The 25,847-nt window shown below is 50.8% G+C and overlaps 2 protein-coding genes across 2 annotated transcripts in view; both read right to left on the reverse strand.

Annotated features, from left to right (window-relative positions):
- ARHGEF7 (Rho guanine nucleotide exchange factor 7) overlaps positions 1-25,847 on the reverse strand; it is a 496,685-nt gene that overhangs the window by 141,703 nt on the left and 329,135 nt on the right. The gene's annotated exons all lie outside the window — the stretch shown is intronic.
- ING1 (inhibitor of growth family member 1) lies at positions 18,037-23,587 on the reverse strand. The gene is made up of 2 exons (XM_049778142.1): positions 23,388-23,587; positions 18,037-19,716 (listed from the first exon to the last, which is right to left on the reverse strand). Exons 1-2 carry the CDS (start codon positions 23,521-23,523, stop codon positions 19,019-19,021), a joined length of 834 nt encoding a protein of 277 aa, XP_049634099.1. The 5' UTR covers positions 23,524-23,587; the 3' UTR covers positions 18,037-19,018.

The following is a 25,847-nucleotide window of genomic DNA, read 5'->3' on the forward strand; positions in this document are numbered from 1 at the left end:
AGTAATTATTCCTGACAGTGCTCAGGGGACCAACCATATAGAATGCCAGAGATCAAACCTAGGTTGATTGCATTTAGGGTAAGTGCCATACCCACTGTGCTATGGCTCCAGCCCCAGAATGCATTTTTCAAATCACTGTTGGAGATGGAAGAATGGGGCCACACCCAGAGGTGCTCAGGAGCTATTCATGGTTCTCTGATAGTGTGACCACTGGCAATGCTTGTGAAACCATATGTGGTACCCAGGATTCACACTAACATCAGTACTTTACCTGCTGTACTATCCTTCTAGTCCCTTCTGTTCTATCTCTTTAGTTTTTTAGAGGTGGTAAATTCCATTTACCAGAGAAAACTATGTAGTGTTGAGAAGTGTTGGGTTAAATATTAATTATATAGAGTCCTAGTGTGGATGGATGGATGGATGATGGATGGATGGATGGATGGATGGATGGATGGATGGATGGATGGATGGTGAGGCCTTTTTTGGCCCGACCCGATGCCTGCAGCCCTTATGGGCTAGCGGGTCTGTAGGTTCAGGATAATGGCGAGAAAATGATCCACATCAGTCATATGAAGTTTCAGGATAAATCCAGCTTTATTACAAGGCCTTAACCACCATGTACACATTCCTCACATGGCCTTAGAGGCCTTAGCACCATGGCTAAGCGGCCTCTCTGCATCCAACCTGTCTCTCATCTTTCTTGCTGCGTCTGTCCACCCCTTTCCACAGGCCCACATAATTCTATCAGATTAAAAGTAATTTGCTTGTGCCAGAGCAATAGCATAGCAGGTAAGGCACTCGTCTTGTACATGGCTAACCAGAATTTAATCCCTGCCATTTCATATGGTTCCCCGCAGGCCACCATGAGTAATTCCTGCATGCAGATTCAGGGTTAAACCCTGAGCAGTACTAGGTGTGTCCCTCAAAAATTTACTGGTGCTCAGAAGTCACTCTCTGGAAGTGGTTTCCACTGCAACAGATAGGTCCATATAATGTCAGGGACTGAACCCAATACTCCCAAATACAGAGCATGCATTCAACCTTTTGGGCCATTTCCCATGTCCCAACAACTGTTACATGTTTTTCTGATTATATACAGTTACTTTAAAAAAAATGTTTAGGTTGGTGAAACAGTACAGATTGATTGTTCCACTGACCCCAAGGAGGGAAGGGGAATCCCATACCTCCTATCTGGGAAGAACAAGAGGTGTTGGTCTGGTTGTAGTACTTGGCAAGAAATAATCCACACAGATATGAAGATTATAGCAGGCAAAAAAACTCACACCAGAGCTGGTCACCCACAAGCCAGTGGCTCCACTATGTGGAACTACAGCCTGGAATGATGGATCCCTCCTTTAGCATTCCTGCCTGCCATTGATTGCCATCCAAACAAGACCATCCCCTCGGGAGAGGGGAAGAATCAGGCAGTGAGAACACAGATAGAAATGGGAACTATGGGGCCCGGAGAGATAGCACAGCGGTGTTTGCCTTGCAAGCAGCCGATCCAGGACCAAAGGTGGTTGGTTCGAATCCCGGTGTCCCATATGGTCCCCCGTGCCTGCCAGGAGCTATTTCTGAGCAGACAGCCAGGAGTAACCCCTGAGCACCGCCGGGTGTGACCCAAAAAACCAAAAAAAAAAAAAAAAAAAAAAAAAAAAAAGAAATGGGAACTATGGGGCTGAAGAGATAGCATGGAGGTAAGGCATCTGCCTTTCATGCAGAAGGTCGGTGCTAAGTTTCAACTATTGGGGCGGAGAGATAGCACAGCCGTAGGGCTTTTGCCTTGCATGCGGCTGACCCAGGACCAACGGTGGTTCATAATCCTGGCATCCCATATGGTCCCCCGAGCCTGCCAGGAGCAATTTCTGAGATTAGAGCCAGGAGTAACCCCTGACAAAAGAAAAAAAAAAAAAAAGAAAAAAGAAATGGGAACTATTTCAAAGGCCTCTGTGGCCCCTGAGTTTTCGGATCTTCCTCAGTCTGGACGGCATGTTGGCTGGAGAGGCGCTAGATTTGGTAGATTAAAAAGATCTTCTGAAGCAGGGGCCGGAGAGATAGCACATTGGTAGGGCATTTGCCTTGCATGCAGAAGGACCGGTGGTTCGAATCCCAGCATCCCATAGGGTCCCCCAAGCCTGCTGGAGGCAATTTCTGAGCATAGAGCCAGGAGTAGCCCCTGAGTCTGCCGGGTGTGACCCCAAAACAAAACAAAACAAAACAAAACAAAAGATCTTATGAAGCAGTCGGAGAGTCCACGGTAATCCACAGTTAGAGATCTTAAGACAGTGGTCGGCTACCTGAGGCTCGAGAGCCACGTGTGGCTCTTTCCACTTTGAATTTGGCTCTTCTGTGTGCCGGGCAACCACACCAGGAGTCAGGACTCTGCTCCTAGCCTCTGTCAGGGTCCGCCCTGTGTGCAGCCCCAGGGGCCGGCTCCACACAGCTCCAATCGGGTCATGTGGTATGGGGGGCCTGACTTTCTGTCTGGCGCCGGCATCCTTTCTGCACTACAGACTGAGGAGCAACAGAGGAGAGAGCCGTGTGTGGGTCAGTGGCTGCATCGTGGTGCCTGGTGAGTCACTGTCCAGCCTGGACCCCGTCCCATCCCCTCCTCTGTGGGCAATATTTGTATTGGGGCCCTGTGAGCCAGAGCTTCACGCATTTTTTTTAATCTAGGAGCCAGCAAAATAAGTTAGTGGCCAGGTTCTGAGGTCAATATATAACAGTACCAGTGAGGACAATTTGAGTGAACCCTGCTTAAAATATCCATGATGAGCCCCACTAATATTAGAATACTATTTACACACACATAAGATGCCATATATGCGACATTCACAGGTCCCCCCCATAACAGTGCGTCATCCACAGATCCCCCCATACCAGTGTGTCATCCTCAGTTTTGCTTCCTTATTTTCAGAAATCAAAGCATATTTTTCTAGAGAAGGGCGTTCACTATCCAGAATTAACAAATGATCAGTGGATTCAAAAACTGTATTTCATGGTGGATGATACTTCACATCTAAATCAGCTTAATAATAAACTACAGGGGAAAGGAAACATAGTTTTTTCGATGTTAGAAGAAGTTATTTTGTTTGAAAACAAATTATCTGTTTTTGCTCAAGATTTTGACAGAGAAACTTTCATTCACTTTCCAAGCCTGTTTAAACATCGCCAAGAAAATAATTCTGATATTGACATTACCTTTTTTTTTTTTGGCCACACCCATTTGACGTTCAGGGGTTACTCCTGGCTATGCGCTCAGAAATCGCCCCTGGCTTGGGGGGACCATATGGGACGCTGGGGGATCAAACCGCGGTCCGTCCTATGCTAGCGCTTGCAAGGCAGACACCTTACCTCTAGCGCCACCTTCCCGGCCCCCACATTACCTATTTTAAAACAGCACTTTTCTCAAGAGGTCTCAGGATTTCAGAAACAGCAAAGGGACGTTGGCCTTTGTTAAAAAAACAAAAACCTCTGGATGTCACTATAACGGAATTAAATTTTTCTCCCTTTAATATCAACATAGGCAACTTTGAAATGCAATTGCTGGATTTAAAAACCGAAGAACTGTGGAGCTCGAAATTTGAATGTCTTTGTGCTAATTTAAAAAGATTGGAGAAACACAAATGTGAACTTAGTTCACAGCACAAGTGGTCTGCTTTAAAAGACCTGGAGAAGGAAGATATGTTGATGTTTAACACCTGGAATAGTATTCCTGACTCATATAATCAACTAAAAACTAGCGTTTGCTGTTCTTTCCTTGTTCGGGTCTACATATTTATGCAAACAATCATTTTCAAGCATGAATCTTACCAAGAGTAAATTGAGAAATCGCCTCATCAATGAGAACCTGGAATCATGCCTAAAATTAAAAACAACAACATACAAACCTGACTTACTCAAACTATCTAAGGATATGCAAGGCCAATGTTCACATTTGTGTTTGTGACTTTGTCAGTCATTGTCAGGATGTAATTTTCTCTACATTGTAAGGCAAATTTTATGGAATTTAACATTATTGATAAATAATATCCTTCTAAAGTTTTTGTTTTCTTAGTTGTGTTATTTGTATCCTCCCGACCTATGTGGATACTTGCATGCAGAATATTCTCAATAAAAACTGTACCATCCTATGTATTTTCGGTTTTAAAAATGTGGCTCTCGGGGCCGGGAAGGTGGCACTAGAGGTAAGGTGTCTGCCTTACAAGCGCTAGCCAAGGAACAGACCGCGGTTCGATCCCCCGGCGTCCCATATGGTCCCCCCAAGCCAGGGGCGATTTCTGAGCACATAGCCAGGAGTAACCCCTGAGCGTCAAATGGGTGTGGCCCAAAAACCAAAAAAAAAATGTGGCTCTCGGAGCTGGCGAGGTGGCGCTAGAGGTAAGGTGTCTGCCCTGCAAGCGCTAGCCAAGGAAGGACCTCAGTTCGATCCCCTGGTGTCCCATATGGTCCCCCAAGCCAGGGGCAATTTCTGAGCACTTAGCCAGTAGTAACCTTTGAGCATCAAACGGGTGTGGCCCAAAACAAAACAAAACAAAACAAAAAGTGTGGCTCTCAAGGGCCGAAGAGATAGCAGGAGATAAGGTGTTTGCTTCTCATGCAGAAGGTCAGTGGTTCGAATCCCGGCATCTCATATGATCCCCTGAGCCTGCCAGGAGCGATTTCTGAGCATAGAGCCAGGAGTAACCCCTGAGCGCTGCCGAGTGTGACCTAAAAACCAAAAACCAAAAAAAAAGAGGGACCAGAGAGATAGCACAGCGGTAATGCGTTTGCATTGCATGAGGAAGGTCGCTGGTTTGAATCCTGGCATCCCATATGGTCCCCTGAGCCTGCCGGGCGATTTCTGAGTGTAGAGTCAGGAATAACCCCTGAGCATTGACAGGTGTGACCCAAAAACTAAAACAAAAACAAAAACAATATGACTCTCAAAATAAATTTCAATAGTGGTTTTGGCAAGATTTGGCTCAGTTGAAAAAAAAAAAAGGTTGCTGACTACTGTCCTAGGAGGACACATAGGAAGTCATAATCAAGATGGCATGAAAGCCAATTCTTGGGGCACAGTTTTGAGCCCATTCCTGGTTGACAGAAGATGCACCCCAAATGTCACTGGGAATAAAATTGCAGTATCACACTGATGATCACCAGGGTTTTGTCCAAGCTCTTCTTTCTTAGGAAGAATCCATGCAGAAGTCCATGATAAGTCCAAAAATAAGGTACAAGGTACTGGGGACCTCAGCTGAGTTGTAGTAATGGGAGCTTAAGTTAATTTACCAAGACAAGATATTTCAGGCAGAAAACCTCCCTGGGTTTTTTTGTTTGTTTGTTTTTTTGGTTTGGTTTTGTTCTGTTTTGGGCCACACCCAGTGACACTCAGAGGTTACTCCTGGCTATGAGCTCAGAAATCGCCCCTGGCTTCCCTCTTTGATTCTGGAGACCAGCTCCCCATACCGGAGCCCTTCTCCCTGGCCTGGGGAGTGCTGGGAGGCTTGGCAGGCCCCCAGCCATCCTTGTCTTTTTCCCCTGACTCCAGGCCTTCCCTGGGTGCCAGCTCAGATGGCCAGAAGTGGGTTCAGGTGGACTCTTAGTGGTCCTCAGGTTCCCCCCTCCCTCCGTACTCCAGGGGGGAGGTGCATGGGGAGGAGGGCAGGCAGACATCTGGCCTCCGGTTTCCTCTTTGATTCTGGAGACCAGCTCTTGCCAGGTATGGGGTTTGGGGAGGCCCCATACCAGAGCCCTTCTCCCTAGCCTGGGGAGTGCTGGGAAGCTTGGCAGGTCCCCAGCCGTCCTTGTCTTTTTCCCCTGACTCCAGGCCTTCCCTGGGTGCCAGCTCAGATGGCCAAAAGTGGGTTCAGGTGGACTCTTAGTGGTCCTCAGGCTTCTCCCCTACCTCTCCCTACACTAATGGAAATGCGCTTTGAGAGGAGGGCAGGCCGTTTTAGTACTAGTTTATGTTGGGACAGTCACTGGAATTTTTTTTCCTTTTTTCCTATTGATAGTATTGTATGCATATATTTTATATATCCATAACATCCATCTTGTATTGTGACCTTGATACTGCCCTACAAATCTCATTTCTAATATTTTACTGCCTCAGTTCCAACCCTTATTTTCCCCCCATCTTCCCATGTAGGTGCAGCTCATGACATGAAGCTCACAACATAGAATGATAAGTGCAGTTAGAGAAATAACTACACTGAGAACTATCATAACAATGTGAATGAATGAGGGAAAAAGAAGGCCTGTCTTGAGTACAGGTGTGGGTGGGGTGGGGAGTAGGTAGATCTGGGAAATTGGTGGTGGGAATCCTGCACTGGTGAGGGGGGTGTTCTTTACATGACTGTAATCATACAACTACAATTATATTTGTAATCACGGTGTTTAAATAAAGATAATTTATTAAAAAAAAAAAAGAAATCGCCCCTGGCTTGGGGGACCATATGGGACTCTGGGGATCAAAACACGGCCTGCCCTAGGCTAGTTTGGCCAAGGCAAATGCCTTACCGCTTGCACCACCTCTCCGGCCCCAGAACCTCCCTGTTTTATGAAAAAATTTGAGGTTCCATCTTTAATGGATAGAAACTACTTTCAATACCTACATTTTTTCCAATTTATTGCACCATGCAACAATCCTGCCACAAAATAACAAAGGAGACCAATTGGGATAATGATAACAAATCAACAAAACCAATAACTTAGATTTTAACAAAAACATGCTAAAATATGCTATCAAATGTAAATTCCTATAAGTGAAATTAAAAGTGGGGGCCGGGCGGTGGCGCTAGAGGTAAGGTGCCTGCCTTGCCTGCGCTAGCCTTGGACAGACCGCGGTTCCATCCCCCGGCGTCCCATATGGTCCCCCAAGCCAGGAGCAACTTCTGAGCATATAGCCAGGAGTAACCCCTGAGCGTCACCGGGTGTGGACCAAAAACAAAAACAAAAAGAAATTAAAAGTGGGGGGAGAACTATAATACTCTAAGCAGCACCATGGCAGTCGGTAAAAATAAGCATGTTACCAAAGGTGACAAAAAGGAAGCCAAGGAGAAAGTGGTTGATCCATTTTCTAAGAAGACTAGTATGATGTGAAAGCACCTGCTATGTTCAATAAGAGATATTGGGAAAACGCTTGTCTCTAGGACCCAAGAAACCAAAATTGCATCCAATGGCCTCAAGGATCCTGTGTTCGAAGTGAGCCTGGTTGATCTCCAAAATGATGACACTGCATTTAGGAAACTCAAGTTAATTACAGAGGATGCTCAGGGCAAAAACTGCCTGATAAACTTCCATGGCATGGACCTCATTTATGATAAAATGTCAAAAATGGTCAGAAAATGGCAGCCCATGATGGAGGCTCACGTTGATGTCAAGACTACTGATGATTATTTGCTTTCTCTGTTCTGTGTTGGCTTCACTAAGATGTGACAGCAGAGAGCTGTGCACCGAGCCAACCAGTTGCTCGGCCAGCAGGAGTGTTCTCTTGCCAGGGCATACCTAAACTTTTAGGGGGGCTCAGCCCACCAGATGTATGCTCAGATTTTCCTGGTGGGGAGAACTAAATTAACCCCCATGGGGTTCCTCAAAAGGCCCGCTGTGGATGCCTTTTTCCCTTGCATGGATGGTTGAGGAATTTCCAAAGAGGTGTTTGGCATTACATTTTCAGTCAGTATTTGACTATCTCTCCTTTGTAAATATCAGGCAAAATTATGGCCTCTATCAAATAATTTGGTTAGAAATTCCAGCACCAAACTTTATTTATATTTATATATATGTTTATTTATATCCAGAGAGCTGGATATAGCCAGCCCCAAAAGCAAAGACAATACTTTTCTCTCTTTTTCAAGTATGTCCTTGCAGCTGCATTTTCTGGTAATCAAGGGCATAACCAGAATGCAGATCCTGGCTATTGACTACTGACCCTCCTTTAGAAATAGGGAAACTCATTTTTGGGGATTTGGCTCCTCCCTTTACTTAACCTCTAAAATAGTAGAGTCCAGTCTAATAAAGATCAAGTTCCTAGATATTTTCTACTCCCTCCTAATCCTAATTTTGCATTTAAAGTAAGCTTGCAAAGAGTTAGCTTAAGTTGTGACCTTCTCTTTTGTAACCTAGAATTTTTATTTATTTATTTATTTTTGTTTTGTTTTGGGCCACACCCGGCATTGCTCAGGGGTTACTCCTGGCTATCTGCTCAGAAATAGCTCCTGGCAGGCACGGGGGACCATATGGGACACCGGGATTCGAACCACCTTTGGTCCTGGATCGGCTGCTTGCAAGGCAAATGCACTGTGCTATCTCTCCGGGCCCTGTAACCTAGAATTTTTTTTTTTTTTTTTTTTTGGTTTTTGGGCCACACCCGGCAGTGCTCAGGGGTTACTCCTGGCTGTCTGCTCAGAAATAGCTCCTGGCAGGCACGGGGGACCACATGGGACACCGGGATTCGAACCAAACACCTTTGGTCCTGGATCGGCTGCTTGCAAGGCAAACACCGCTGTGCTATCTCTCCGGGCCCCCTGTAACCTAGAATTTTTACAGTCACACCCATAGCTTAGGTATTGTTACTGTTGTACTCTGCTTTGTGATTATAATTATTCTTCACCTATGGCTAATTTTACCCCTCTAAATTCCCCTGCTCAAAAATTAAACTTGTCGCACTCCTTCCAGAAAAAACGTGTTGACCCCACACACTCTGTGTGGTTTCATTATTTTATATTTCATATTTTGCCACCCGTGCAACCCACTCTCCCTAAAGTGGATTCACCGAAATCTCACTGATGGCTGTAGGACAGAAGCTGCCTACAGCACTCTCTGTCCCAAAGGTCTGTGGAGCTAAAGCTGCAGTGCCAGCCCACGCACCTTGGGGAGTCACCCCAACTCGCCAGCGTCTGAACCCCATGACGATGAGGGTCTCCTGTGGGTGCCAGGAGCGACTTCTGAGTACAGAGCCAGGAGTAACTCCTGAGCGCCATCGGCTGTGGCCCAAAAACCAAAAACCAAAAAAGAAAAAAAAGTGTTTTTTATATGGGTCTTACTATTTTGTTCTAAGCCCTACTACAAACAGAAAATTTTGTATTGAACTTTACTGCTTTAATATTAGTTAGCACAATTCTGGGGAAATGCATGAATGTTTCTCAATTGCTATGATGTTTTATTGTGTATCTTATGTAGCAGCCTCTTTTCAAACTATTTTATCTGCAGAAATGTTCTTGTCATTTTGTTTAGTGAAGTTTATGAAAAGGAGCTAGGATGTTCTAGACTTATTAATAGTGCTTGGTGTAATAAAGCTAAGAATTTCAAACTAGGGGCCAGAGCGGTGGCACAAGTGGTAAGGCGTTTGCCTTGCCTGCGCCGCAGTTTGATCCCCTGCCATCCCATATGGTCCCCTAAGCCAGGAGCGATTTCTGAGCTCATAGCCAGGAGTAACCCCTGAGCATCAGTGGGTGTGGCCCCAAAACAAAACAAAAAAAGAATTTCAAACTACAAATGTATCTGCAGAAAAGTTCTGTTTATGCTCAGAGAAGTCTAGGATATATAAAATATAGAAAAGGCTGATTGTTTTGAGAGGAGTCATGCCCAATTTAAACTTTGATGCTTTGGGTTATACAGGGGTCCTCAAGCTTTTTAAACAGGGGGCCAGTTCACTGTCCTTCAGACTGTTGGAGGGCCAGATTATAGTAAAAACAAAAATTATGAACAAATTTCTATGCACACTGCATAGATCTTATTTAGAAGTGAAGAAACAAAATGGGAATAAATACAATATGTGCCCGCGGGCCATAGTTTGAGGACCATTGGATGATTAATTAGAGTTCCAGCCTGTGGTGGAGAACAGAAAAACAAAAGCTTTGTAACTTTTCTCGTTTTTTTTTTTGTTTGTTAAAGACAAAGAAGATGGAAATGTTATCCCTCCCTCAATGTCCTATAGTAATATCATCTGGATGGTCAGACCCACCCACACCTGTGAGGGGTCTGAGGTTTGAAATAAAGAATATAAGGTGTTGCCTGGGGGGAAGGGGAGGCAGAAAAGAAGCAGGGAGTCATGGAGAGCAGATAAAAGGGAGATGGATCTCCAGAGAGAAAGAGATGAGTTAGGCAGACAGGGAGCAGTCTACAGATGGCGGATAGGGCCATGGAATAAACCGAGCTGACTCCGATGAAACTTTGACTGCCTGCTTGCCTGCCTGTGAATTTCTACACCATTATCCTGTGCTTTCAGACCCGCTGACAGAAGAGGTAAAGGCACCGTGCCGAGAAAGGCCTCAACCGACACTAGGACATCAGACTTTATATTTAATTAATTCAACATCCCAGATCTTGTGGGGTCTCCCAGTGAGGGTCCCTCCCAGGACATCTGACATCCAGTGCCTGGACCTGCCTTCTGTGGACCATGCAGGCTTTGAGTGTGCTTGGGCCCGGTGCTCTCTCCACTACCTTGACTCCGTGCATTAATCCCTGGCCTTCGTTTGAGTGGCTATTTCCTCTTCTATGGTTTTTGCTAAGGGGGACAATTGGGGAAAAGGATTATTTCGAACAAAGAGCCCAAGACTGTGTTGTCAGCTTGATGTGAAGAAGGCGTTCGCAAGTCAAGTGTAGTATGATACGGAATATAAAAGAAATATGAGAAATAGGAGGAACTTCAGTGTTTGGGCCACACCCAAAGTTGCTTAGGGTTGATTCCAGGCTCTGTACTCAGGCATCACTCCTGGAAGTGCTCAGGGGATCCTGATGGGTGCTGGACCTGGCTCAGCTGTATGCAAGGTAAGCACCCTGCCGGCTGTTCCATCTCTCCACTTCCTCAAGAGTCTCAGTGCTCGCGGCTGACTGGAAGGAGCCCAGGAAAGTGCAGGTGAACCAAGATCAGCACTTGGTGGGTTGGAGACCCGGACACGAGAAGCTCTTGTAACTATGGGTGCTGAGAACCTTTTCTTTCTTTTTTCATTTTTGGGCCACACCCATTGACGCTCAGGGGTTACTCCTGGCTATGCGCTCAGAAATCGCTCTTGGCTTGGGAGACCATATGGGACTTCGGGGAATAGAATCCAGGTCCGTCCTAGGTTTGCACGTGCAAGGCAAACGCCCTACCACTTGTACTACCTCTCCGGCTCCCTCTTTTTTGCTATCAAAAACTTTAAAAACTTGGGGCCAGAGAGATAGCATGGAGGTAATGCGTTTGCCTTTCATGCAGGACGGTGGTTTAAATCCCGGCATCTCATATGGTCCCTTATGCCTGTCAGGGGCAATTTCTGAGCATAGAGCCAGGAGTAACTCCTGAGCGCTGCTGGGTGTGACCCAAAAACAAAAAACAAACAAACAAAAAACAACTTCATAAACTTTATTTTATTGAAACCATTTTGATTTTAAAAGTCCTTCGATGGGGCCGGAGAGGTGGCGCTAGAGGTAAGGTGTCTGCCTTGCAAGCGCTAGCCAAGGAAGGACAGAGGTTTGATCCCCCCACGTCCCAAAAGGTCCCCTAAGCCAGGGGCAATTTCTGAGCGCTTAGCTAGGAGTAATCCCTGAGCATCAAAAGGGTGTAGCCCCCCTCGCAAAAAAAAAAAAAAAAAAAAAAAAAAAGAAAAGTCCTTCGAGGCCAGAGAGATAGCACAGCAGTAGGGTGTTTGCCTTGTATGCTGCCAACCAGGAAGGGACCCAGATGGTCCCCTGAGCCTGCCAGGAGAGATTTCTTTCTTTTTTTGGTTTTTGGAGAGATCCTTCCTTCCTTCCTTCCTTCCTTCCTTCCTTCCTTCCTTCCTTCCTTCCTTCCTTCCTTCCTTCCTTCCTTCCTACCTTCCTTCCTCCCTCCCTCCCTCCCTCCCTCCTTCTTTCCTTCCTTCCTTCCTTCCTTCCTTCCTTCGTTTTTTGGGTCACACCTGGCAGCACTCAGGGGCCACTCCTGGCTCTATTTCTTTCTTCTTTTCTTTTCTTTTCTTTTCTTTTCTTTTCTTTTCTTTTCTTTTCTTTTCTTTTCTTTTCTTTTCTTCCTTCCTTCCTTCTTTCCTTCCTTCCTTTTTTTGGTTTTTGGAGAGATTCCTCCTTCCTTCCTTCCTTCCTTCCTTCCTTCCTTCCTTCCTTCCTTCCTTCCTTCCTTCCTTCCTTCCTTCCTTCCTTTTTTTGGTTTTTGGGTCATATCTGGCAGTACTCAGGGGCCACTCCTGGCTCTACGCTCACAAATTACTCCCGGCAGGCTCGGGGGACCATATGGGATGCCGGGATCGGAACCACCATCCCTCTGCATGCAGAGCAAAGCCCTATCGCCATGCTATCTCTCCAGCCCCTGCCACAAGCTATTTCTGAATGCAGATCCAGGAGTAACCCGAGTGCCTCTGGATATGGATATGACCCAAAATACAATCAAGCAACAAATAAAGTATTAAAAAAAAAAAACAGTCCTTAAGCGATATGGAGATTCCTCCAAAAACTGAAAATTGGGCTCCCATACAATCCAGCTATACCACTCCTAGGGATATACCCTAGGAACACAAAAATACAACACAAAAATCCCTTCCTCGCACTTATATTCATTGCAGCACTATTTATAATAGCCAGACTCGGGAAACAACCAAGATGCCCTTCAACAGATGAATGGCCAAAGAAACTGTGATACATATACACAATGGAATATTATGCAGCCATCAGGAGAGATAGTCATGAAATTTTCCTATACACGGATGTACATGGAATCTATTATGCTGAGTGAAATAAGTCAGAGGGAGAGAGATAGATGCAGAATAGTCTCATAGCAGCAGGTGATATGGGGGTGAGGGGAAAGAACCTCGGGGGAATCTGCTGCATTGAGGTCTCTGACCACAGCTGCGCCTGTCTTCCCACCTATGTCCCTCGCGGGCCACTGTCACATTCTCTATCTGGGAGCGGCACCACCAAGGAGCAGTGGTCAAAGACTTGAACCTCTCCAGTCTTACCTCTGAAGTCCGACAGCAGTCCTCCTTTTGTGGGGTGAAGAGGTTTGGGCCAACCCAGCAGTGCTCAGGGGTTACTCTTGGCTCTGTGCTCAGAAATCGCTCCTGGCAGGCTCAGGGGACCATATGGGATGCTGGGGATCAAACCCAATGGGTATCGGGCAAACACCCTACCACTGTGCTATCATCCCACCCCCCACCCCCAGAATGGTTTTGTGGTGGATAAGCCTGGGCGCTGGGTCCTGCGGTGTGTGGCACTTTGGAGCCTCAAGGGCCCTGCCACAGTGAGGCACCCTGGTCTGAAGGCCACTTCCACCCCACACACCCTGGTGACCCTGGTCCCAAGTGCCTCACCCCAACACTCACATCTACTGGCAGATGGAAATGATTCAAGGCCAGGCTATGCCATGGGAAAAGTCTTCTGTGGCCAGTAGCCAACACGGCCCTGCACCAGGTCTGAGACGCTAGTTATTTTGTTTCTGGGGATTTTGTTTTCTACCCCAGAATTACTCCTGGTGAGGCTCGGAGTTCTCTATGAGAGCTGGAATCAAACCTGGGTCAGCTGCATGCCAGGTAGACATGCCCTCCCTGCTGTGCTGTGTCTCCTGTCCCATTAGCCACTGTTTTGCACATGGCCAGCCCTGGTTCATTCATGGCACCAAAGGAAGTAATCCCTGAGGACTGCTGGTGTGTTGGGGGCCAAAGCACTGCAGTGTCCCCATTGGCTGAGAGCCCCTGAGAGCAAATAACCCCTGCCTCAAATAACCCTACCAAACCCAGAAAGCAACCCAAACTGGGGCTGGTGAGATATAAGGGAAGTGACTGAACCCCATTATTAAATTTGCTTCTTTTCTACATTTGCTTGGGGGCCACACCTGGCCATGCTTGGGGCTCCTGGTGCTGCTCAGGGGCCCATAGATGGTGCCAGAGAGTGGCCCCGGTGGCAGTGTGCAAGGCAACTGCCCCCCATCTGCTTGTCATTTGCGGGTGGTTTGGAGCCACACCCGGAAGTACTCAGGGTTTACTCCTGGCTCTGTGCTCAGAAATTAGTCCTGGCAGGCTCGGGGAATCCTATGGGATGCTGAAGACTGAACCCAGGTTGGCCACATGCAAGGCAAACATTCTACCCGCTGTGCTATCTCTCCAGGCCCGCTCATCATTCTTTTGAGCTACACCTGGAGGTGTTCAGGTTCAGGGCTTACTCCTGGCAGGCTCTGGGGGTCAACCAGGAGATGCTGGGATTCAAACCGGGTCCATCCTGTGTTGGCCACGTGCAAGGTCTCTTGGTCTCTTGTCTCCAGCCCCTGTTCGCATTTTAAAAGAAAAAATTGTTCAGACCTCTGTCCTGATTTCTAAGTTCCTAACTCGTAAGCTCTGATTAACCGCAGTCGCTCTCCTGCAAATATTCCCTTGTCCCTTTGAACACATAAAAATGTGAAAAGCAGGGGGCAGAGATAGTCCAGCGGTAGGGTGTTTGCCTTGCACACGGCTGACTCAGGATGGACCTGGGTTTGACGCTCGGCATCCCATGTGGTCCCCGGACTCTGCCAGGAGCCAGGAGTAATTCCTGAACACCGCCAGGTGTAGCCCAAAAACCAACAACAAAAAGTGTGGAAAGTAGGGGCTGAAGCAGAATATGGCATTTATACTCAGCCAACATGGGTTCAATCTGCGGCATCTCATATGGTCCCCTGACCATTGCCAGGAATGACCCCTGAGCACCACTCTGGTTTTAATGTTCAGCTCCACCAAAAACGTTCTGCTCTGCCAGCACGAAGGTTTCTCCCAACAGCTGTTGACATCACACAAAGGAAATGCAAAGGCACGTGTCAGCAAATGAATCCTGTTCAATCTTCACTCCCACAATGGAATTTGCATTATTACCTCTAAATAAGGAGTGAAGGGGCCGGCGAGGTGGCGCTAGAGGTAAGGTGTCTGCCTTGAATGGAATTTGCATTATTACCTCTAAATAAGGAGTGAAGGGGCCGGTGAGGTGGCGCTAGAGGTAAGGTGTCTGCCTTGCCAGCACTAGCCAAGGAAGGACCGTGGTTCGAGCCCCCAGCGTCCCATATGGTCCCCCCAAGCCAGGGGCAATTTCTGAGCACTTAGCCAGGAGTAACCCCTGAGCATCAAACAGGTGTGGCCCGAAAGAAAAAAAGAGTGAAAAACGAGCTAAGGGTGAAGGTTTATTTATGTAAGCAAATTGTTTTAAAACAATAGGATTTCCTATGATTAATGTTTTGCATATGCAGAATGTCCATCTTGTATTCTGCCCTTGCCCACCGCCCTACAAGATCATGTCTAGTCCTTCACTCCCTCACCCCAACCATCATTACCCCACATTTAACCCTTTTTACCTTCAGTTCCTGGCTCCTCAAGAAGCAGATCATTATCCCCACACAAAGCTAGCTGCCAAACCATACCCTAAGTGATAAGATAGACTCTCAGCCTGAGAAGATCCCAATACACTGTTACTATTTTTTTTTGGGGGGGGGGCCACACCCCGCGGTGCTCAGGGGTTACTCCAGGCTGTCTGCTCAGAAATAGCTCCTGGCAGGCATGGGGACCATATGGGACACCAGGATTCGAACCAACCACCTTAGGTCCTGAATCGGCTACTTGCAAGGCAAACGCCACTGTGCTATCTCTCCAGGCCCACACTGTTTCTACTGATCTACTTCTCAGAGGCCTCCTTTCCTCCTCCTTCCTTCATTGTGGACCTTTGCTTGCTAAGAGACTGGTTTCTAAGAAGTCACAGTTCAAAGATGTTTCCTGATAGGATGCACTGGATTTTAACACACCCCCAACTATTTCAAAAGACATAAAAGGGACAAGTATATATCTTTTGAATATCTTATACTTATTTCTGAACAGCTATAACCCTTACTGAATATTCTCTCACAGTGATGATTTTCCCCACTGTTTTGTCTGTTCTTCTCTTTGAGATCTGTTCAATAAGGAATTCTGGTAGAAGAGTCCCTCAGTTTAAAGCTTATGTTAGAACCAAATTACGGGGATTGTTGGACTTGTTCCAGCGGTCCCCATATGTACCAATAACGCCATGTGGAATTGTTCCTCTTTTGCACAGGCACATTAAAATGGGAAAATACTATACATACAAACAAGTCTTTATCTAATAGATAGGAACACACAAATCTTGTAATGCAGTGGGACCTTACACCCTGAACATTGTCATAATGACCCGACTCAGGCCTCAGAAGAACGGGCATTGTCCATTCACCCCTGAACCAGTATGCCATCTACAAAACAACCACGGTTGTCTATAACATCACCTGGAAGCTATCCTCTACCAGGGAAGACCCTACCACTGCCCCGGCATCAACCTACTCCAAAGAGAGTTCCCTTAACACCCAGAAAACTTAACAACAACCAGCTTTCAAGACAGGGCTCTCTGCATTGCCTCTAATTGTGAGGTGAAACTAGAGGATGCTCCACATCATCCTGACTTGAATGTAGGATATGCACAGATTCCAGAATCTTTAACAACAGAAACTTGACACCAACAACAGCGACTGTGCGGGGGAAAAAAAAAGTTTATTGGCACTACGGACAATGACTTGGGTTGGACAACCTATAATGCCTAGAGCCTAGAGTTGGTCTTATGCCAGAAAACTTCAGGGATAAGGTCTTCTTGTATTTAGGCCAAGGCTTTTCCTTTCCATGCCCCCTATATTTTGCTGTGCCTATGCAAACAACTGCCACTCTAACACAGTTTTTACTGTACTTCTTTAACTCTTATCCTTAAATAAATAAGAGGGAGAAGAAAAGCTTATTAAACCTTCTGCTAGGCCTTTAAAAAAAGAGAGATACCTAGGAGATTAAACAAACAAACAACTACTTTTCCAGGAAGCATGGAGGTAGGGCATTTGCCTTGCATGCAGGAGGAAGGTGGTTTGAATCCCTGCATCCCATATGGTCCCTTGAGCCTGCCAGGAGCAATTTCTGAGCATAAAGCCAGAAGTAACCCGAGTGCTGCCGAGTGTGACCCAAAAACAAAACAAAGAGCCAAAAACAAACAAAAACTACTTTTCCAAAAGAAAACCAAAAAACTACTTTTCCTAGGGGCCTGAGCAATAGTACAGCAGGGAGGGTGTTTTGTCTGGCATCCAACTGACCTGGGTTTGAATCCTTGCATCCCATTGGGTTCTCTGAGCCCACCAGGAATGATTCTTAGGCAGAGTTAGGAATAAGCCCTGAGCACCACTGGTATGTGGTCCAAAAAGTAAAAATAAAAACCCTACTTTCATTGCTATCAGACTACATCAAGTCTTTTTTTTTCCAGGGGTTACTCTTGGCTATGTGCTCAGAAAACACTCCTGGCTTGGGGGACCTATATGGGACACCGGGGGATTGAACCATGGTCTGCCCTAAGTCAGCCGCGTGCAAGGCAAACGCCCTACCGCTGCACCACTGCTCCGACCCCTGCATTATCAAGTCTTTTATTTTCACACAGCATAAACCTTATTTATACTGGCAAATCTTGTCAAATAGTCAAGTGTTAAATGTTTGCGTTCTGTTGGAAGCAAATACCCATCTGCATGCAGGGCCCTAAGGGATCAACACTTGAACCCAGAACCCAGTTCAACATGCATTTCCTCCCCAACACCCCCAAGATGGAGGCTTGCTGTTGACAGGGATTTTGATAGATCCTTTTAGTTTGGGGACTACACAGGGCTGTGCTCAAGGATTCCCTGGCCGAGCTCGGAACTGTACATGGTGCCAGGGATGCAACCCAGGGTGGCCATGTGCAAGGCCAGCACTCTGTCCACCATCCTCTGTCGGGCCAGTCAGGGCTTCTCGTCTTGGGGCTTCTTGCCCCAAGTTTTCCAAACTGTTTACCAAATGAAATAAAAGAGCAAACCACCTCGGGCTGGAGAGAGAGCATAGCAGAGAGGACAACACATGCATGGTTCTTCGTGTTCTCCAGTGGTACCCCAGAACCCAAAGATGAGACAGGGAAATGAACCTGGAGACAGTGAGGGCACTGCCTCTGGGAGGACTGCAAGTTAGCAGAGGCCCAGACTCTCTCTTCCCTCTTCCCTCTCCTCTCCCACTCCCCTTCTTCCGAGCAGCTGGCGCCTCTGCAGAAATAACTTCCTGAGCAGAGTTGTGTGCAATAAAACTTTATTCATGGGGACTGAGATTGGAATTTCATCACTTTCAGGTGTCAGATCCTTGCTCTGGTTGTCTCTTAACCGTTTAACAACAGCTCAATGTGAACTCGGGGGGCGCACAGAAAGCCGGGTGGGTCCAGGGGCTGCGTCCCCACACCCAGCTGAGGAGATGCTGCCGAGCCTTGTCGGCGGGCACCGGGCAGCTTCTGGGGTAGCATCAGGTGAGAGAAAGAATACAAAACTTGCTTAAGGCTTTGTCAAAGCTGCTGGTGTGCACATTGTTTTTTAAGACAAACATTTAAAAATCACTAACGTCAAAATGAAATACTGCTAGAGGAGAGACTGGCCGAGTTCCGTCACATTTGTACAGCATACATCTGTCATGCATACGCAGGGGCGGAGGCCCACGGAGAAGCCCCGCTCACTTGGGAAGAAAATGTACATTTATACATCTGGGGGGCAGCCACCGAAATATCCCTCATTTCCAAACAGCCCGGGGCCCGGCCCATACCTGAAACGTCTTGTCGTGTCCGAGTCAGGCACTGACTTCTGGAAGAAAAAGATAATCTTCCAACTTTGGCCCTTTTATTGAATTTGTTATATGGATAGACGTTGCTATAGCCGGGAGTAAGTCTGTGATGGACTGGAATCTTAGCTACTGAGCTAGTTCCCCCAAACCTCACCCATAAAGTCATGACATTATTCTCATGACAATAAAACAGGCGCTAAGCAAAACCTCTTTTGACCCCGCACGTGTCAGGGTGCTTCCAAGTCCCCACCAGACTCTCGGCCCCCTACATGACTCGTCCACCTGGCTCACCAAGGTCTGGCTGGAACCTGCCTCGGAGGTTTTCTAGGCTGTGGCCCCGTCTGCTCCGCGCCCCGGCCAATGCCCGCCGGCCGGCCCCCAACTGTGCCCTCGCTGTGCTGCCCCGCAGCGGGCGCCTCGGTCCACTGTCCCGCAGGGCCGGCCGACTACCTGTTGTAGGCACGCTCCTTTCTGGACTTCTCCAGCGCCTTGTCCAGGGTCTTCTCGTTCTCCCCGCGGCACTTGGGACAGTACCACTTGCCCTTGGGCTTGTGGTTGAGGCCCACGCAGGAGAAGTGGAACCACTCGATGGGACACTCGTCATTGTCGCAGCCAATCATCTCCCCGTAGGAGACCTGGCTGCACAGGCAATAGGTGGGCTCGTTGGGGTCGATGGGCAGGTCGGCCGGGGACGCCTCTCGCTCGGCCTTGGCCTTGGAGCGCTTCTTCTTCTTGGAGGCCTTGGCGCGCTTCTCCCGGGGCGTCCCTGCGTCGTCGTGCTCGTGGTTGCTGGCGGCGTTCTCCCGGTTCTCGTGGTTGCGCTGGCGCCGCGACCGCTTGTTGTTGGGCTTCTCGGCCGGCGCCAGCGCCTCGCCCTTGGCCTTCTCCTGCCCGGCCTTGCCCAGGCCGCCCGGGGCATCGCCCACCTCGGTGTGCGCCTCGAAGAGCTCCACGTGACTGTCCACCTGCCGGGCGCGGTTCTCCACCAGCTCCACCATCTGACTCACGATCTGGATCTTCTCGTCGCCCAGCTCCTGGCTGCGGATGAGCGCCCGCTGGATGCAGTGCAGGGCCCGCCGCTTGAGAGCGCCGTCCGTCTCCCGCCGGAACTTCTCGTAGTACTCATCCAGGTCCTTCAGGGTCTCTGCAAGGGAAGCAGAAGTGTTTCGTCTGCACCCCAACACTGCTGGCCTCGTGGGCCCTTCTCTCCTCTCCGAACCCAGAGGAGAAGTAGCACGTATCCAACCCCAATTGGTCTCCACCCTCTCAGCGTCCCACAAGCACTCCGGGGTGGCCTGGGTGGTACTGGGTATTGCAAAACCGACATGCGGTCCTTCAGCCCAAGCACTGACAAGAATCCCCCACCCTGGTCCCTCCCCGAGCACTGCTTGGTAGAAGACCACCCTGTTCCACAAGCCCTGCCGAGGACAGAGATGGTTCGTGCTGGCTTCCTCATACAAACAACTCGCAACTGGGGCTTTTCCTGTGCAGACACAAAGTGCTGTGCTCAGCTCCCCTGGGTTTGTGTGTGCAGGTGGCAGGCCCAGGTATCCTGACAGACTTAGGACTAAGGCGGAAGCCCAGATTCACTCAGGTGTTTTATTTCCTACTAATGGCTGTGCTCCCTAGCTCCGGCATTTTACCTTCAATACGTTCACAGACATCCCCAGTAACGTCAGAGAACATAAATACTCCAATTGAACCTGAGTATAAAAACCTCCAACTGGGCCCGGAGAGATAGCACAGCGGCATTTGCCTTGCAAGCAGCCGATCCAGAACCAAAGGTGGTTGGTTCGAATCCCGGTGTCCCATATGGTCCCGTGCCTGCCAGGAGCTATTTCTGAGCAGACAGCCAGGAGTGACCCCTGAGCACCGCCGGGTGTGACCCAAAAACCAAAAAAAGCCTCCAACTGAGGTTTCAGCGTGGACCAGCATTTTTATCTAACATGCTCCTGTGTCCCTCAAGAATGTTCCCTAAGAATGGCTGTCACAACACGCCAGAGCTTCAATTTAATATTAAGGTGTCAAACTGAGCTCATGGATTAAAACAGCAACCTAAAAGTGAACAAGCTCTCACAGTTCTTTCAAGATCAATTTCACTGTCAAGAAAGTAAAGACCAGGGCCAAGTGATAGCACAGCAGAAGGGCGTTTGCCTTACACTCGCTAACCTAGGATGGACCACGGTTCGATCCCCTGGCATCCCATATAGTTCCCCCTAAGCCAGGGATGACTTCTGAGCAAAAATTAAATAAATAAATAAATAAATAAATAAATAAAGAAGAAAGTGAAGACCAGGGTCAGAGCGATAGCACAGCGGGAGGGCCTTTGCAGGTGGCCAACCCAGGTTCAATCCCCAGCATCCCAGAGGAGCCCCCTGAGCCTGCCAGGAGTAACCCTTGAGAACTGGTGTGACCCAAAAACAAACATTGGCAGGTATAATTCCAAGTACAGAGTCAGAAGTAACTTCCTGATCATTGTGTGTGCCTCAAAGTCAGAAAACAAAAAACAAAAAATAAATAAAACTTTCTCAGAGAACTTAGAGGACAGTGCACATGAATTTAAATTTCTCCAGAAATGAAAGCTGTTGGGACATGACAGAAGGCACAACGGTAGGACATTTGCCTTGCTGGTGGCAGACCTGGAATCCCGCACGGTCTCCTGAGCCTGCCAGATGCAATTTCTGAGCTCAGAGTCAGGAGTAACCCCTGAGCACTACCGGGTGTGGCCCCAAAAAATCAAAACAAAACCAATCATATAGGTAAAAATAAAATGAGAAAAATGGACAGTCTTGCTAATGGCTTATGATGTAAGTTGCCAGAGTTGTTTCTGAGGTCCACATAGAAAGCTATCTATCAGCTCTGCTCCTGAAGCCTTTGGCAGTCTTTTAAAATAAAGCAATCACTGTATCCAAACGGGCAAGGTGTCTGTGAAAGTGCAAGGTTATTAGCTTGTGGACAGACAAGATAAAGAGTACATGTATGTGAGAGGATGTCTTAAGTGTGCAGGAGTGTCTGAGTGTGAGTGTAAAAAATCAAAAGTCCAGGGGCTGGAGAGGTAGCACAGAGGTAGGGCGTTTGCCTTTTAAGCAGGACAGTAGTTCGAATCCTGCATCCCATATGGCCCCCGAGCCTGCCAGGAGCGATTTCTGAGGGTGGAGCCAGGAGGAACCCTTGAACGCAGCCGGGTGTGACACCCCCCCTCCCCGAAAAACTCAAAACAAACCATGAGTCTGGGCTAAGTGTATGTGTCTGAGGATATGCCTGAACGTCTGAACGCACGTGTGTGCTTGTGTGTTCGGTGTATGAATGTGCAGGTATGCATGTTACTGAAAATGAGTGCTGGGTGCGTGACATGTGTGTGTATGCGTGAGGCTTGGGGACTTGACGTAGATCACTGCTGGGAGGCAAAGATACGGCCCACTGCCCCGAGCAGGGACACACAACACACACTGCCCTGCACGACTGGGGCGCGGGCTGCGACCACCCTGCAAACCCCAGCCCAGCTCGGCAGCACCTCACGGTCAGGGTCAGCTGAGAAACGCCGCGGGGTCACAGGCAGAAGAGGCCATTCGGGCTGCCTGCTCCGGCCCTGTGCAGCGCAACCCGGCAGAATCCCTGCCAAGCCCCTGGCGCCGCCATTACTACACAGGCCGGAAGTGGCCACGACGGGGGCGGCCCCCTGGGGAGGGGCGGAGCCCAACGTCCCAGCCAATGGGGAGGCTGCCCACGGGAGCCCCGCCCCCTCCTGGAACGCCACCAACGGCGCTAGCAGGCCAGGAGAGCGGCGACCAGGAGGACAGCCAATCACAGCGCAGAGCCCGAAACCACAGCCCGGCGGGCAGCGCCTAGAGGCCAATCAGAGGCCAGAGGCCGGGCGACCCGAAGACATTCAAATTAACTCGACCTCTTCCCTTCGCCCCGCCCCTTTACGACCAGAGGAAAAAAGGCCGCGGAAACAGAGGGGCTGCCAGTCACCAGGCCAGGCCCGCCCTCCTCCGACACGGCAGCCAATCGCGCGGCAGCAGACCGATAAGGACATACTAGGAGCGCCGCCTCGGCCAACCACGGGGAAGAGGAGGCGGGACGTTCGCAATATGCTAATACGCTCGCTATAAGAGTCGCTGCGAAGCAGCTCCCCCGGCAGAGCGCGCAGGGGCGCCTTCCCCGCAAGGGTTAGCCGTGCGCTCCGCGGTGGGCGCTGGTGTTTTCCGCCCCCCCCCCCCGCAGCCACACAGAGACACACAGACACACACAACACACCCCATTCCGCGCCCTTCCGCTTCCCGGCGGCGCGGGCCTGTCAACACTAGTCGAGTCCCCGTGCCCGAGCCGGGAGGAAAGTTTGTCCCCCAACAGCCAGCGCTGCCCGGGAGGCTGGGTGGGCAGGGCAGGCCGGGCCGGGCCGGGCGCCCGCGACACGTCGTCCCCGGCCCGATCGCCCGTCCTCCCCTCCCCTCCCCGGGCCCCGCGCTCCCACGACCCCGACTGGGATGGAGCAGTCGGCCCGGCCCGCGACAGGGCCCCGGCCCGCGGCGCCTCCCCGCCGGCCCCCCCGGCCCCCTCCCCCGCCCGCCCGCCTCGCCCCTCCGCGACAAAGAGCAGAGGCTCCGCTCGGCCGTGCTCGCGGCCCCGGCGCTCCAGACCTTTTGTTCCCGCCAGGGAGGGGGGGCCCGAGCCGGCCGCCCCCGGCCCCGCATGCAGGCGAGCAAGCAGCAAGCGAGCGAGCGAGCGAGCAAGCAAGCAAGCATGCATGCAGGCACAGACACACACACGCACACACGCACACACACACGCACGCCGGAGCCGGCGGCGCACCTTGGTACTTGGCGTCGATCTCCCGCATGAGCGACACGTTCCTCTGCAGGTCGAACGGCAGCGACTCGACCGAGTCCAGGTAGTCCTCCACGTAGCTGGCCAGCGGCGTCTGCTCCCCGTTGGCGGGGCTCAACATGGTGGGTGCACCGCCGGCGCCGCCGCTTTCCGCTTCCTGGGCCCCCGCCCCCTCGCGCCCCGACCCGAGCCCGCCGCGGCAGGAGGACGCGCGGCCGACGGACGGACGGACGGACGGACGGCCCACCGCGCTAGCCGCTAGCTGGCCGCATCGGACGGCCGCGCCGCCGCCCGGGCCCCGCGCCGGGCCCGACAGAGCGAGCCAGCGGTGGGAAGGGAAAGGGGCGCGCGCCCAGCGTGGAGCGCCCTGGTCCCAGTTTCAAACACTTGGGAAACATTCGGGGCCCCGCACCGCGCATGCGCCCCGCCCGGACCCCGGAGGCCCCGCCCGCGGGCCCGCCCATTGCCGGGACGCCCCGCCCACGCGCGGGCGTGGTCTCGGTGACACAGGGCGGGGGCGGGGCGGGCGCCAGCTTCCCGGCGAGAGGGACTTACGCGTCGCGCGCCGAGCCTCCCTCGCTCTCCCCGGAGCCCCGCCTCGCGCGGGAGTATATGTAGGGCCCGACCGCCGATGGACAGCCGCGGGAACCAATCAGCGCGCCGCTGTCCTCGCAGCCGGCCAATCGGGACGTGCCACGGGCGGGACTCCGGCGCGCCACCTACTACTAGGAACTCGGCTCGCGGGAGGCGAAAGTGACGGCGCCTGCGCACGTCTCCGCTAAGGGCGGGCGCTGCGGTTCGCGCCGCCGCGGACCAGTTCCGAGGCGGCCGGACTACCCTTCCCAGCAGCCTCCGCGGCGCCCGCGCCTGCGCGTTCGCCTCCCCGCGCGCTCTTTTGTGTCGCCCGCCCGTGTGGGCCCCGAGTGGTGAGGAGACAAAGACGGCGGTGGGGCCCGTGAAGGGGCGCGTTTCAGAGCGAGACTCGAGCGGGGTCACCTCCTTGCCGCACTCCTCAGGCTACCGAACCCGGGCGTGCCAGGCTGCGCCCGCCTGCGTCCTGGGCAGCCCTCTGCGTGGCCTCGGCCCCTCCCCTGGCCTGTCAGGCCTGGAGAGCGGCCCCTGCGCGAGCGCCGACCGTTCCCTAGCAACAGGCGGGCGCGGGCCCGCCCCTCCCGCTTTGACCACGCCCACGAGCAGCGGGTGGGCGTGTCCTGCTCCTTGGACACGCCCACCGACGCTCTGAGCTGTCGCGGCAGTAGTTGGCTACCTGCGGCCCGCTGGCCCCACGCGGCCCTTTCCCTTTTCGTTCGGCCCCGCTCCGGGAGTCCGCACTCTGCTCCAGCTTCTGTCGGTCGCGCCCTGTTGGCTCGCAAAGTACATCTCAGTCGCGCTTCGGCGAGACGTGGCGCCGCTGGAAATAAAGGCTGCCGACCGCGGGACTCCCGGGCATCCCGAGCCCTCGCGGCCCAGCCGGGTCTGGGTCCCGCGTCCTCGCGGGTTCTGCTCCGGGGATGGAGCGTCTGGGAACGCTCTGGAGGCCCACTAGGTTGCCGCGGGGTGAGTGCAGGCTCGCTCCCTCGGAGGGACCAGGGCTCTGGCCTTGATCACGAGCCCAGGGCGTTTGTTTTGGTGTTAAGTTTTCATAGCTAAAACGTATGTGTATGATACCAAATAAATATTTTATATATGCGATTTGTATTGTGGCCGATGTCGATGACGAGTCTTTCACTGTGATCGGGGCCTTTCCCGCCACCAGTGTTCTCCTCCCTCCACCCCTGTTTCAGGCAAGCACCCCACGCCGCTCCCCTTTCGCCCCCCCTGGACGGCTTTTGTGTAGAGCTTGTTGCAGACTGGGTCTCTCGATTCTGTTGTTGTTTTCGAAATTATTTTATTTAAGGAAAATGCATCGCATAGTTGACACAACTGATCATGATTGTGTTCAAGAGTCTTTCAACACTCTGAAGCACTCAGGTTCACTATTTGGCCAATCCGGAGTTGAGGAAACAGACGTCCCCGCCTGCTGCTGCTCCCAGGAGCGTCTGCACCGCCTTTGTGAAGGGCCCGTTGCAGCAAATGCAGAGGCGGGCGTGTGTGTGTCCTGGGAGGGCTGGTCACAGGGGATTGTGCCCCAGGAGAAATGATCTTTACACCTTGACGGAACAAGTGGGTCTTCCCTCCAGCCTCCTACACTCCCCCCACACAGAGACCTTTGGCAGGGCAATGATTCTGTTCACGTATCTATACCGCCAGACTTGGCCCTTTAAAAGAAAACAGGAAAGTTTGTTTTGTTTGTTTTTGCTTTGTTTTTTGGGTCACACCCAGCAGCGCTCAGGGGTAAATCCTGGCTCTACTGGCAGGCATGGGGCACCGTATGGGATGCCGGGATTCGAACCACCGGCCTCTGCAATGCCTTACCTCCATGCTATCTCCGGCCCCGAAAGTTTC

This window comes from Suncus etruscus, chromosome 8 (genome assembly GCF_024139225.1).
Source record: "Suncus etruscus isolate mSunEtr1 chromosome 8, mSunEtr1.pri.cur, whole genome shotgun sequence".
In the NCBI taxonomy this organism is placed as follows: domain Eukaryota; kingdom Metazoa; phylum Chordata; class Mammalia; order Eulipotyphla; family Soricidae; genus Suncus; species Suncus etruscus.

Coding starts and splice junctions, on each gene's coding strand:
- ING1 (XM_049778142.1), bottom strand. CDS start 23,523: ATGTTGAGCCCCGCCAACGGGGAGCAGACGCCGCTGGCCAGCTACGTG. Junction 19,717..23,387: donor GATCGACGCCAAGTACCAAG/GTGCGCCGCCGG, acceptor CTTCCCTTGCAG/AGACCCTGAAGGACCTGGAT.